The sequence below is a fragment of the Vigna unguiculata genome, chromosome 2 (genome assembly GCF_037176805.1).
Source record: "Vigna unguiculata cultivar grain cowpea cultivar isolate G323 ecotype 2 chromosome 2, ASM3717680v1, whole genome shotgun sequence".
NCBI classification, from domain to species: Eukaryota; Viridiplantae; Streptophyta; class Magnoliopsida; order Fabales; family Fabaceae; genus Vigna; species Vigna unguiculata.
The window spans coordinates 22,997,410-23,010,080 of NC_140793.1; the positions used below are offsets into that span (position 1 = coordinate 22,997,410).

The 12,671-nt window shown below is 33.5% G+C and overlaps 3 protein-coding genes across 15 annotated transcripts; 2 read left to right on the top strand and 1 right to left on the bottom strand.

Annotated features, from left to right (window-relative positions):
• The first annotated feature begins 317 nt into the window (after positions 1-317).
• On the top strand, positions 318-944 carry LOC114174553 (3'-5' exonuclease-like). The gene has a single exon (XM_028059390.2). The coding sequence runs from the start codon at positions 318-320 to the stop codon at positions 942-944; it is 627 nt and encodes a 208-aa protein (XP_027915191.2).
• Positions 945-2,457: 1,513 nt separating this feature from the next.
• Positions 2,458-5,193, top strand: LOC114173552 (uncharacterized). The gene is made up of 6 exons (XM_028058022.2): positions 2,458-2,614; positions 3,196-3,287; positions 3,570-3,815; positions 4,009-4,240; positions 4,337-4,418; positions 4,834-5,193. Exons 1-6 carry the CDS (start codon positions 2,589-2,591, stop codon positions 5,023-5,025), a joined length of 870 nt encoding a protein of 289 aa, XP_027913823.1. The 5' UTR covers positions 2,458-2,588; the 3' UTR covers positions 5,026-5,193.
• Positions 5,194-5,509: 316 nt separating this feature from the next.
• LOC114173554 (RING/U-box superfamily protein) lies at positions 5,510-8,000 on the bottom strand. 13 transcript variants are annotated; one of them, XM_028058028.2, is made up of 3 exons: positions 7,672-8,000; positions 6,748-6,823; positions 5,510-6,646 (listed from the first exon to the last, which is right to left on the bottom strand). In XM_028058028.2, the coding sequence occupies exon 3, from the start codon at positions 6,500-6,502 to the stop codon at positions 5,717-5,719; it is 786 nt and encodes a 261-aa protein (XP_027913829.1). In that variant the 5' UTR covers positions 6,503-6,646; positions 6,748-6,823; positions 7,672-8,000; the 3' UTR covers positions 5,510-5,716. The 13 variants fall into 13 exon arrangements, with proteins under 13 accessions (XP_027913829.1, XP_027913832.1, XP_085526016.1 ...); XM_028058031.2 differs by having other exon boundaries at positions 6,740-6,823; XM_085669890.1 differs by adding an exon at positions 6,976-7,089 and having other exon boundaries at positions 5,510-6,823.
• Positions 8,001-12,671: the final 4,671 nt, after the last annotated feature.

Genomic DNA, 12,671 nt, shown 5'->3' on the forward strand with positions numbered 1-12,671 from the left:
GTATATTATAAAAGAGTAACTGTTTACCTTATATTTTGAATGTTTGATTCTATATAGTAATTTTTTGTTATCTTCAATACGTAAACGACAACGTAATTAAAAAAAGAAGAAGCAAATATACACCTTTCCACTAATTTACACGGTATAATATTATCCCACGATTAATTTATTTGTTATTATTGGCTTTTCAGTTGTATGAAAAGATTAACCGAGTTTCTCTTGGGTCTTGGGTTGTGTTTACAAACAAATTCACTCTCTTTGCGCATATCATTGAAACTAGAATTACAGAAAAAAAAAAAAAAAGTTTGAATTTGAAGATGACTCTGAATGACAGAAACATCCTGGAGCCATCAACTTGCAGGCATGAAATACGGTGCGATGGAACGACAATTGAAACCATAGTTACTAACGAAGAAAACATCGTTGAACAGTGGGTTTCATCAGTATATGTTGGAAAACAACGAGTTGTTGGTCTCGACACAGAATGGATGAATGTTCAGAAGGCTTCCACGAAGAAGGCTACGATGAAAGTCGCAATTTTGCAACTTTGCGTTGAAGATAAGTGTTTGATCGTTCAACTGTTCTGCATGAACAATATGCCTTCTTCTCTGCAGAGTTTTTTGATGGACTCTTCGTTTGAATTTGTTGGGGTTGGAGTGATGAATGACATTGATATGCTTAAGAAGAACTATGGGTTGGATTGCAATACAGGCACAGATTTGGTTAAATTTGCTAAGAAAAAATGGCCTGAAAAGATCACTTCTGGGTCATTGAAATATCTGGCGAAGGAGTTGGTGGGTCTTGAAATGGAGAAGTCAAAAGCTGTTGTTACAAGTGATTGGAAAGCAAAAGAGTTGAATGAAGCACAGGTTCAATATGCATGCATTGATGCTTATGCTTCTTTCAAGATTGGTAAAATGGTGTTATCAGATGAACATTCATGAGGTTAATACATTTATTTACTCTTTTTTTGTTGGAGATATATGATCTCCTTTGATGTATCATTCCTATATATGTGTCTTTCAAGTTAGACATAGTTTAACTCTTCTTGTGAATTTGTTAGTTATTATAAAGTTATAGATTAATATGTAATGATCTATTGTTTTTTGTTTGTTTTTTTTATTATAGTCTTCTGTCTTTGAATCCCTCGGCCAGGTTGTTTCGAGGAGGTGGTTTATTCTATTTAATTTGCATGGGTTATGACACAAATAGAAATACATTTTATTCTGACAAAATCATTTTAATTTATTGTTTTCAGTGTATATTCCAACCAAATAATGGTAAAAAAAGATTCTGATGTGATTAGAATGTGTTAACACCTGAAAAAATATATTTTAAAATGAAAGAAAATAACTCTGTTCATCTCATTTCTTCTCAAATTCTTATATTTTCTGACGAAAGGAGCAAAGTCAAATCTACGTATGTGTCTTCTTTCTACAAAGAACAGACCAAGAACGTTGAAATTACAATGTGACTTCCTCTTAATGTAATGTCACTATGGGAGAATATAATGGAAAATCCAAGCGTAATTTGATGTGTTATGATGAATAGAGATGAGAAAGTTGAATATCCTATAATAAAGATTCATATATTTATTACCTTAAGATTTTAGGTCGGAGTTAATGTCGGTCCCTTAAACGTTGATTTATGTTGTCTCCCGGAATGATCCTCCTTTAAAAAACTTATTAATAGTGGTGACACAAAAACCTATAGTTAATCTAGGTGTCCAGTTTAGACGAGTCTCTCTATTAAAATTTTTCCTTATGAAAAGTAAGGAATATTTATAGATCTATAAATTCATTGTCTTAAATTTTTAGTTGGATGTGTTGTTAACTTTTATATATGGATTGAACTTATGTCTCGTTTGTGTTATCTTCCCGAGTGATCTTTCAAAATACCATCAGCATATTTATTCTCATCTCTTTGTAGTTTGTTTTTAATCGTCAACTGGCACATTCTGCAATTGCTGATCAAGACATGAAGTAGGAAGTAATATTGTGTCATAATTTGAGTTCATGATTAATCAATCGAATAAAATTGGAATATAAAATTAGACAGTAATCACGTTGTATGATTTGAATTTAAACATACACAACTGTAAAAACTGATTCACAAAATGAAAATTGTTTTCTTCTTATACACTGTATTTTGGTTGAGAACTCCAATAATATTTGTAGAAAGTTAAACTGACAAATCCAATATATATATATGAAGAAAACGAGTCAGAAAAGAATCAGTTTCATGTACCAATTTCAGTTTTTCAAAGAATTATTCTTTTAACCCCTGTCCCAAAGATTCCCCAACAAAACAAATAAAAATCTTGAGCAAAGAAATATGGATATGGTGGATGGAGAATGTCAAAAAGGAAAGAATACCTATCTTCCCCCACAAGGCACTTGAGTTCCAAACCAGGTTTCACATGCAAAGCATATTTGACCTTGCTTGTGCTCCTCCAAATAGCACTCCAAGACAAACCTAAAAGTTTTCTTTCCAAGCTTATATATTTCTGAAATCACCTACCTGTGGCAAATGGATGGCACGGCACCTTACTCATAGAAGGGAAGCCTGACAACAGAATTTGTACTGCAATGGACAATTTTTTGAATCAAATGAGGTTAGTACTTCTAAATTTTTACTGTCAAACATGTTTCAGTGTTTCATACCAGTAAATAAATAGACTTCTGTTTAAGTATTTACCATGTGACTATGAAAGCACGATTGCATTAGCTATGTTGTTAAGTCTGGTTTACAATAAATTGAATATGAGCCATTTGAGGTCAGGCATCTGATTAGTAAGAAATTACTAGTTGTCCAAGTCTATCACAATTCCAAATAAATTTCACGTGACACAGTCAAATTTTATTAACACTTTTTTCCCATGAGTTAAAAAGTTAATTTCATGGTATTATTAGGACTTTAAACCTAACTCAATCTTATAAAACCGACTTATAAAATAAAATTTACACTCACTTGTATATTGTGAATTAAATGTTATGTAAATATCAGTCGAGACTATGAACACGGAGTTATCCAGGCCACATAATACTCTCTACTGATCATCATTATGCATCATTATGCACATAGTAGTAGTTGCATAACGTAGATTTTCATTCAACCATTATGCCTTCACATATTGTATAAAACAACGATAAAGTGTTCATAATTGTTATCTGCTTGCACGAACATTTTTGTTAGGGTGCCATTTAGTGGTACAGAGGAGAGCAAATCTGGTCATGGTGGCACCAAAGATTCGAAAATATCAATACAAAAAACTCAATCTTTCAAAGGTAATGTTTCCAAAATATATCTTCTCCTTTAGGTCTTTATCATCTGTATATTGAGAGCATGTTTGGCAAGAAAGAGAGCAATGGTGAAGAGGTAAAAAGGAAGGAGCTGAAAGATTGTGCTATGCTGTAAACCTGAAACCATAAATAGGAACTAAAAGAATAAGGGTAAAAGAGTTGGATATCCATTTGACCAAAGATTGAAAATATGAATGAAGAAAATGTATCTTTCTGTCAGATTTTGGCTTAAAATCAACGAGTTACAAATTCAGGTGATAATTTCAGGAGAAAATAAGGGTGCTCAGAATTGGTTCCAGAAACAGTTTGCAAGGAAAAGGAGTGGTGATCATGAGTCCAGAGACATGGACCATGCTGCTGCAGTAGCTGCTGCTGCATTTGCAATTAATTTGCTAGATGTCTCTGAAGGGAAGAAAGAAACCCCGAAGGCCCTGTTGGAAAAGACAAAAAACAGGGTGGATGGCACAAAACCTCAAATTCCCCTACTTAGTAGTGCATCCAAAAGATTGTCAGGTAAAGAAATCCACTTATGAATAATATCTACCCTTTTGAAGGGTTCTCATGTCCCATAATATTTCTGAAGATTTATTCTTTAACTGGATCAAATGAATTTGTACAACTCATGTAGCAGAAGATAAAACTTTTGTTGATGTACACCTTTGTTGAGATTCAAAAATTACAGTACCTTTATGTGTATCATGTTCAGGTTCATTTAGATTAAAAGATGAGCAAGGTAAGAAGCCAGAAGAGGCAATTCTCCCTGCACCATCAATGAAAAAGACTTCAACATTCAGTGATGAAAAGCCTGAGACTTTAACAAAGCCTGAGACTTCAACAAAGCCTGATCTTGGAAGACAGCCAACTCTTGGCGAATCTTTCGAAAGGCACGCAAAAGCAGATGAATGGGAGAGAACCGAGCTTCAAGATATCAGACAAAGGTAATTTTTTGGATGTGAGGGTACATATTATAAATGCTACCATGCTTGATCCTTGCATTACGTGCATTTTTGTAATAATATTAAAGAAATTGTCAGGTATGACAAGTTGACAGAGAGGATAGATTCATGGGCAAACAAGAAGAGGATCAAAGCCAGACGCAAGCTAAACCAAGAAGAGGTTTCACTCAGACATTCTTTATACATTATACCTAACTTAAATTAGACTCAATTAAGTTTTGGAAGATTCAATTCTGCTATACACATTTTAAGAGTTTTATATATCGTGTTTGAGATTTTTCGGTGAAAATACTGTGGACATATAAACTTTTAAAGGAAACAACTTATTTGACCATTTATGCTGGCCTCTGATCAAATTCCATTAAGCCGTTAAATGAGTCCTCAGCAAATCAGATTTAAGTATTTGTTGTAACTTCGTAGATTTGAGTCTCATTCGTTAATTTTACAGAGTTCGAACATAGAAATAGATGATGATGCTATGTACAAATTTGACTGCATTAGTTCTAAAACAAAGCATATACATCTGACGTTATAAAATCTGTGTGATTCCTGATGACGATGTTGTGAAACTGCAGAGAGTAATTGCAAAACGAAGGATGAGAGCTTTAGAGGATTTTCAAAATAGGATTACATCAATAGACCACATTGCAGACCGGGCGAGAACCAGCGCAGAAGAAAGCCGGAAGAATGAAGTAAACAAAGCGAAAGCAAAGGCAAATGTAATTCGATCAACAGGCAAAATGCCAGCCATTTGCTTCTGCTTCTGATATCTATCACCAATTATGTATTATCACAAGGTTTGGGGAACTGACGGAGATCTAAATATTTGTTTCACAGTTGTATCTATAGCTTTTAGTCATCATCTGAACTTTGAAACAATGCATGTTCCTATAAAATTTGGAAAATGAAAATCTGAACAGTGAACAGATACACAAGCTTCTTCCTGTATAAACTACTTTTACAGTTTTTCTTGCTTAGATTTTGGTTTTGCTAAAGAAAAATCATTACCCTGGTTTGAGTGTCAACTTATTTTCACGAAATGGCAAATTAACCTATAAAATGATTGATCTTATTTTGAAACTACAGTATATAATTGTTTAATCAAAGTAACTCAGTTATCTTACAGCACTATTGTAATTGTAATATTAAACCCTTACAGTTTCCAGTATCTATATATGCAAATATATTAAAACTCAAAATAATTACGCACTTTGGAAAAAGATAAAAGGGAATTAAGAATAAAAATACAACTGGCAAAAAGTAAAATTCCTCTCCAGATTTTCAACATATAGTTGACATGAAGATTGCACAAAAAATTACAAAAGATGTGGAACCATTATGAAAACCTAAAACTAACAGAGAAAGAAATTACCAGAGAACAACAATCAATCCAAAAATACATAGTGAATTTGCTGAAGTCGGATTGACAAGATGTAACAGTCTGGCGAAGGATACATCTTAAGATGTAATTTCTCTTATCAGCCTCTGGATCGTAGGGTATGCAAAGTACAATACGAGGAATGATGGTATGGCAAAAAGAATAGTGAGTAGTAAGTAAAGGATTAAAATAACAACACTGCCAGGAACCGCAAAAAGGGCAATCAGCAGAAAAATAACGATCAATGGGAACTTGGATGTAAAGCGAAGGAAGAAATCCAGAGATTTGTGAAGAGAAAAGTAGGGTGTCTCTCCACTGGCACCAACATCACGGTCAGATCCCACCTGTCTAGAATATGGACTCATTGAGGCCCTTCTTTGGTTACAAGTACTAACTTGACTTCCCAGAAGGTTGCACTTGGGAGACCAAATTGGTTGAGTGTCCCCACATGAGGAACCAAGCTTATGCCGATCACCATTCAGACTCTCAACCATCCAAAGCAGGAAGAAGTTCTTGCAAGGATATTTAAGATTTCCCTTGTAAATGATCCGGAATGATAACAAATGGCACCATGGACAAGAAATGAAGAATGGGATCCTGATTTGCTGAGTAGGAAAATTCACCACAGCCCATTGCAGTCCTAGGACACAATTTTTACAGAGGGTGTGACCACACCATAAGACATAGGGCACATTCTCAACTATGTTGAATGATTCCCAGCATATTGGACATTCCAGCCCTTCGTCTCTGCTGGAATTAGAGCAGACCTCATCATCCGAGCATTCTGCATTAGTTTCACTTAACTGTTTCGAGCATCTTTTCATTCTAATGCTTGTCAGGGCATTAGATGCAAAACTCCACATCATGAAAGATGAACAAATTACGATGCAACAGCAGTAATCATTGACGCCACTGTCAGAAACAGAAGCACTTTCTCATGAACATGAGCCTCAGCATTTTCTCTTCCCCTGTTGCTAGGGAGCCCCGTCAAGGTTCATCTCAATCAAAAACTGAAAAACAAAACCTCTAAATCATTGCATGGCTTCTTTAATTCAATCAGTTCTATCTCAACTCAAGAATTAAGTGCAGAGAGAAAAACTAACATAATTACCAATTACTATCCGCTATCAGTGTAATACCAAAATTTTTAACAGCACTTCTAACTCAACAAATCTATCTAGCATGGCCTGACATCCAAAACAAATAGAGTCATTAGTAGACCACAAGATTCTTTGTGAAAATTGAAAACCCTAACATTTCTACTTAGTTCTAATGTGCACGCATCATTAGCAACAAATTATAACTGCTAAGGAAAACAAATGGAAAAAAGGTCCACAACCACAGTCTGGGAGGCAATGTCAAGGCCGTCGGGCTCTCCACGGCCACATCGGTCATGTTGGTCGACAATTTTCCACAATGTAAAAGTACCAAAATTTTGACGATAAGTCACTAACTGCATTGGAAAAAACAACCTTTTACTCGACGATGCAGCACAGTGAATCCTAAGTTTAAAAAACGGTTCATGCTGTGATCCTGTTCAAAACATGAGGGTTCTTCAAGTGTCTGACGACCTCAACGCGATTACAAAAGTGACCCGATTGGCCGCAAATATTTACGATTTCCCCCAGTATAGTCAAACCACTACTGCAATTCAAAACCCTCAGCATTACTCTAACGAAAATGCCAAAAACTGAAAAGCCACACATTAAGTTCTCACATCACACAGCTCAAGTGCCGTTTCCAAATCAAAGGAACAGACCAACACAATCACCATGAATCCATGATAAATCAGCCGTTTTGAACTGAACAAAGACCAATCTCAATTTAAAGTTCTCAACGACAAAGTTGTTAACACAGCATCATAACAAAACTCAATCTCAACCATAAAATCTATCGAAATTTTTCAAAAAATCCGAGATTGGGAAAAAAAAAATAAAAAACCTAACAAAACAACTCACACCACCTTGGTATTTTTTAAGAATTAGCATGGGAGCTGAAATCCACATGATGAAAGGGAAAGTATAAAAAGTCTCACCGTTAACGCGATTTCGGTAAGGGATTTCGAAAGGAGTGATAAAATGCTACGAATCTAGGAAGGACTGAAGAAAGAGAAGAGATGGAAAGAGGAAGATCGGGGTTTCTCTTTCTCCCTCTCTTGTGTTGTTTCAAATTGCATGAGACTAAGGGAGAAACTCGAAGAAGGTGAGATTAATATAGAGGAAGAGAAGGAGAGAGGAAAACGACGTCGTCCAATGAGGTTTTGGAGTTTTGGAAGTTTTCGTTGGAAAATTAGGTTTGCGTTGCCATTTTTGTTGTAACTGAATCGGACAAGAAACAGAATTGCAGACCGGGACACCGGTCAATTCTGCGATATCATCGGATTTATATGAACTTATATTGTAAGATTATTATTGTTAAATATTAATATTTATAATTTTAAAAGGAAAAAAAAAATGGTGTATTTTTACGAAGAGAATTCTTATTCAACGAAAATTTCTATGATAGCATGGTTAAAATACCATTTTTCAATATTTTATCATAGTTTGGCTATTGGTTGATATTGTTTTTCACGTACTCTTTTTAAATTTGTGCATAATGTGCAATATGATACATTATTAGTTTACAAAACTTAATTTCTTTTAATAAATGAACAGGTAAATATACAATAATATCACAAAGGGAGGATGGAAGGAAAAACGTCTTTAAATGACACAAGATAATAATAATTTTACCTTTAAATTCATTTAATTTGACAGAATCAATGAATTTACTACAAATTAAACATAATAATAAATAGAAACGAGTTATAGTCATCGATAATAATGGTTGCATTAAGATGTAACAATTGTGAGACTTTAGGAAAACAAATCTTACATCGATATTAAATTCTTAATATTTGGAGAGTATCATTGTTTGGACACAATGTAATATGTGGAAAGAAAAAAAAAGTAAGTTTACCAACCTCCTTGGTGTTAAGTCTTCTCATATCTTCATTTCAAGCAAATCCAAACGAGCATTTATCTCATCTTTTATCTTTCCTTGAATGCTAAGAAGTGTACCAATCAAGCTATCATCATACGCATTCTTCTCTATGTTCATTACACCTATATAATGTCTAACCTCTAACTTCAACCAATATGGAAGATCAAAGATTTATTTGCTTCTTCCAAGGGCTCGTTACAAATGACTTTTTTTACGTTTTCCCAAAGTCATGATGTACTTTATTAAATTTTTCATAAATTTGAAGGCCAGTTTATGGAATTGGAGTATCGTCATTCTCTTGATGTCCATTAAATGTTTTTTTAGCCTTCGATTAGGATTATTAGGTTGTAAACATTTCTGATGGCATATATATATATATATTGCCTTCCTTCTGTGTTTCAATTGATGAGTTGTAGTGTTTTCTTCACATATAGGACATGCTTTATTACCCTTGACATTGTAACTTGACAAATTGTTGTAAGTTGGAAAGTCATTGATGGTACAATTTAACATTGCATGCATCATGAAAGTTTTAGAATCAAAAGCATCAAAGACTTCAACCCCATCAACCTACAACAACTTCAAATCTTCAACTAGTAGACCTAGGTAAATATTTATGTCATTTCCAAGTTTTCTTAGACCAGATATTATCATAGACAACATAATGTATTATCTCTTCATGCACAATTCAAGAGGTAAGTTGTAAATGAATAATATAACAAGCTAACAATTGTGGTTAGTACTTAAATTACCAAATGGTTTCATTCCATCCGTAGCTAAACCAAGCCAAAGATTCTTACATTCTTGACCGAGCTAAAGGAATTCCTCATCAATATTTTTTCATTATATTGAATCAGTTGGATGATGAAGCACTTCGTCACATTTTCACTCATCTACATGCCATCTAAAAGGTTCTTAACTTCTTTTGGGTTCACAAACAAATGCTTAAGTCTAGGCATGATTCGAAGGTACCAAACTACTTTCAAAGTGAGGTCATCCTTTTCTATTTCTTGACTATCTACATTGTTGTTTTTTTGTTTGAATCGTGATAACCCACACTTTGAACAATTTTTGAACCCTTCAAATTATTTCTTGTATAATATGAAATCATTAGGATGTGCATATATCTTTTTATATTCCAAACCCATTGAACAAATAATTTTCTTGGTCTCACAATTACGAGTAGGAAGTGTATTTACATCTTGAAGCATTTCATTCAATAAAACAAGAAATTATATGGAGCTCATATTGGTCCACCCATTAGTCGCCTTCAAATTCATCAACCTTAACACCGTTGATAACCATGTGAACTTACTTGAACCAACATACAACAAAGTCTTTGCGTCAATGGACATCATTTCATAAACATGGCTTGGATAAAAGCTTATACATCAATATCGTGAATCATACCCTTTTATCAGTCTTTCTCCAATTGATCTCCCATGGTGGAATCAACAACATGTTCATTTTGGGAAACAGTTGAGAAGTCTAATAATTCGTCATGTCATATATCCAAGTTGTATAACTTTGAAGGAAATCATAAAAAAGAACATGTTCCCTAATTTCAGTTGCATATACAACCTCTCATTCAAACAATTGACACATGGAAATCTAAACTTGACTTTATCGCCACTTCTACCCTCATTAGTTGGACAAATTGTATAATTTTTTTTACTCCCCTCTCATACTTAGCACTAATGCGTGATGAGTTAATCCAATATTGATCAACACGTATATATTCTGAAATTGTATGAACTTTTTCACCAATCTTTAAATGAATGATCACCTAGTTTTTGTATTCAAGGCATGACTCTGTCTTATTCAAGAAAATTCCTTTTTTTTAATTTATTGCTACATATCAATTTTAAACAACATTTCTTAAATTTGACAAAATTTTGTTGGCATTTCGCATTGGTCATTTGGTTACATGAAGATAATAAAAAATATAGTTAACAAATATTCATGAATTTTAAGATAGGTTGTGTGTGTGTGTGTGTATATATATATATATGTGTGTGTGTGTGTGTGTGTGTGTATACACACACACACACTAATAAAATATTAAAAGGTGATTAATCTTCTTATATTGTCCAATGGAACAATTCAAGATTCAATACATATAAATTATTAGTATTGCCTCATCTTATATGAATTTAAAAATATATACAATTTTTTTCAAAAGAATAGGAGGTAGTAGATAATTTTCGTATTGAATCTCAAATGGGAAACTAATGCTCATTTAATTTAGCAACATTTTCAAGCAAACCAAATTTAAGCATATAATTAACCAATTTAAAATAAATAAATCAATCAATCATTATAAACATACAAAAACTATATTAAAAAAATTCAAATAATAAAAAAAAACATAGAAAAAATTCAAATTCAAAGTTGGCGCGAGAAAGGAACTTAAGAGCTAGAGAGAGCGAGAGTTAGACAAACCAAGACCAAGAGCTTCAAATTCAAAGCTACCACGAGAGAGGAAGTTAGGAGCAGGAGATAACAATACCGAGAATTACAAAGACTAAGACCAAAAGCGTCAAAGCTAAAATTGTTGCGAGAGAATGGAAGTTGGGAGCGAGAGCAGAGCCAGAACAAGAGACCGAAAGCGAGAGCGAGACCGCAATAATCGTTCACCACGATGACATAGAGTGTCTCAAAAGCGTTATGGTGACAATGAGAAACTTGGAATGCAACGCACCAAAACAAAGAAATACAATGTTAAAGTTTTGCAATGATAAACAAACCTCAACTAAAGAGAAGAAAAACAACAGGGAAGAAATAAACGAACCTCAACGAAGGACATTATGGAGGAAAACACGAGTTTTACAACGGTGGAGGAGAAGAACAACTAGTTTTAAATAGTGCTATTCAACAGGAACTTTCGCAGGTTGTAAAAATTCACAAACTAACCCTATGCAGAGGGGTATAAGCTTTGGTTCTAGGTAAAATCGAAGCATATAGCCTAATTGCATAAGTATAGGCTTCGGTTCTTCGAGAGATCAAGTTGAATATCGAAGAATACATTTGTGATATATCTTTCTAAATCTTGTTTGTATACTTTGTGTGCTTTGTGGTTGATGAATTATTTTAGTCGTCTCAAGTTCAATCAAAAACCAAGTCCTCCCTAGTGAAGAATAAGGAAGACCTAGGTGTCAAATCCTAGGAAATGGTGAACTTAAAGTTGTGGTTTTCTATTAATCTAACCAATAAATTGCATGAAAGACTAGGGGAATGTTCAAACTACAAAATTTGAATGTATGAAACTAAGCTAATGCAAATAATGGAACTAATGTTGGTGGTTAAACCTAACGATCAAATGAATAAGTTGTGCAGTAGTAGAATGCATGCCTTAAACTATATGAATTGTGCAAATGCAATGTGGCTTCACTTTTTTATGATTGGGAAGTGTTAATGATGCTTTAATAGGTATAGAATGATGCAATGAAAGGTGTTGGCATATTTTGAACTACTACAACTAGTGTCTATTTAGGAAATCCAAAATTGTTCTATTAAATGCTTAAAAGAACATGCAAAATGCTAAATATGTTCGATGAAAGTTGCTAACGAACTTAATATGCAAATTATGCATATATGATGCATGAAACATGTCTAATATATCATAACAATGTACGATATACATTTGGGTCACAAATAGGGATGTCAAAAAAATTTGTACTTGCGGGTATCCGCAGATAAAATCAGTAACGGGTAGAAAATTGATATTGTAAATGGATACCCACGAGTAACATGTATGAGTATTTGTTATGCTTGCATGTTAACAGGCGAGTATGTGTATCGTACTATACCTACGTAAACATAAACATCATCGATTCATATACCAATTTTGTTACTCTCCCTCTTATAGTATTGATGATAGAGTAGTTTATGTGTATATACATAAGGGCTTTTTTTCATGTTTGGTGTTTTATTTTTAAAAATATTATATTGCATTTGTGAAGTTAATTTTTAAAATATTATATTTTAAATTGACACATTCATAATTGTGTTAATATGATAATGATATCAATTCTTCTTTAGAAAGTTTATGAC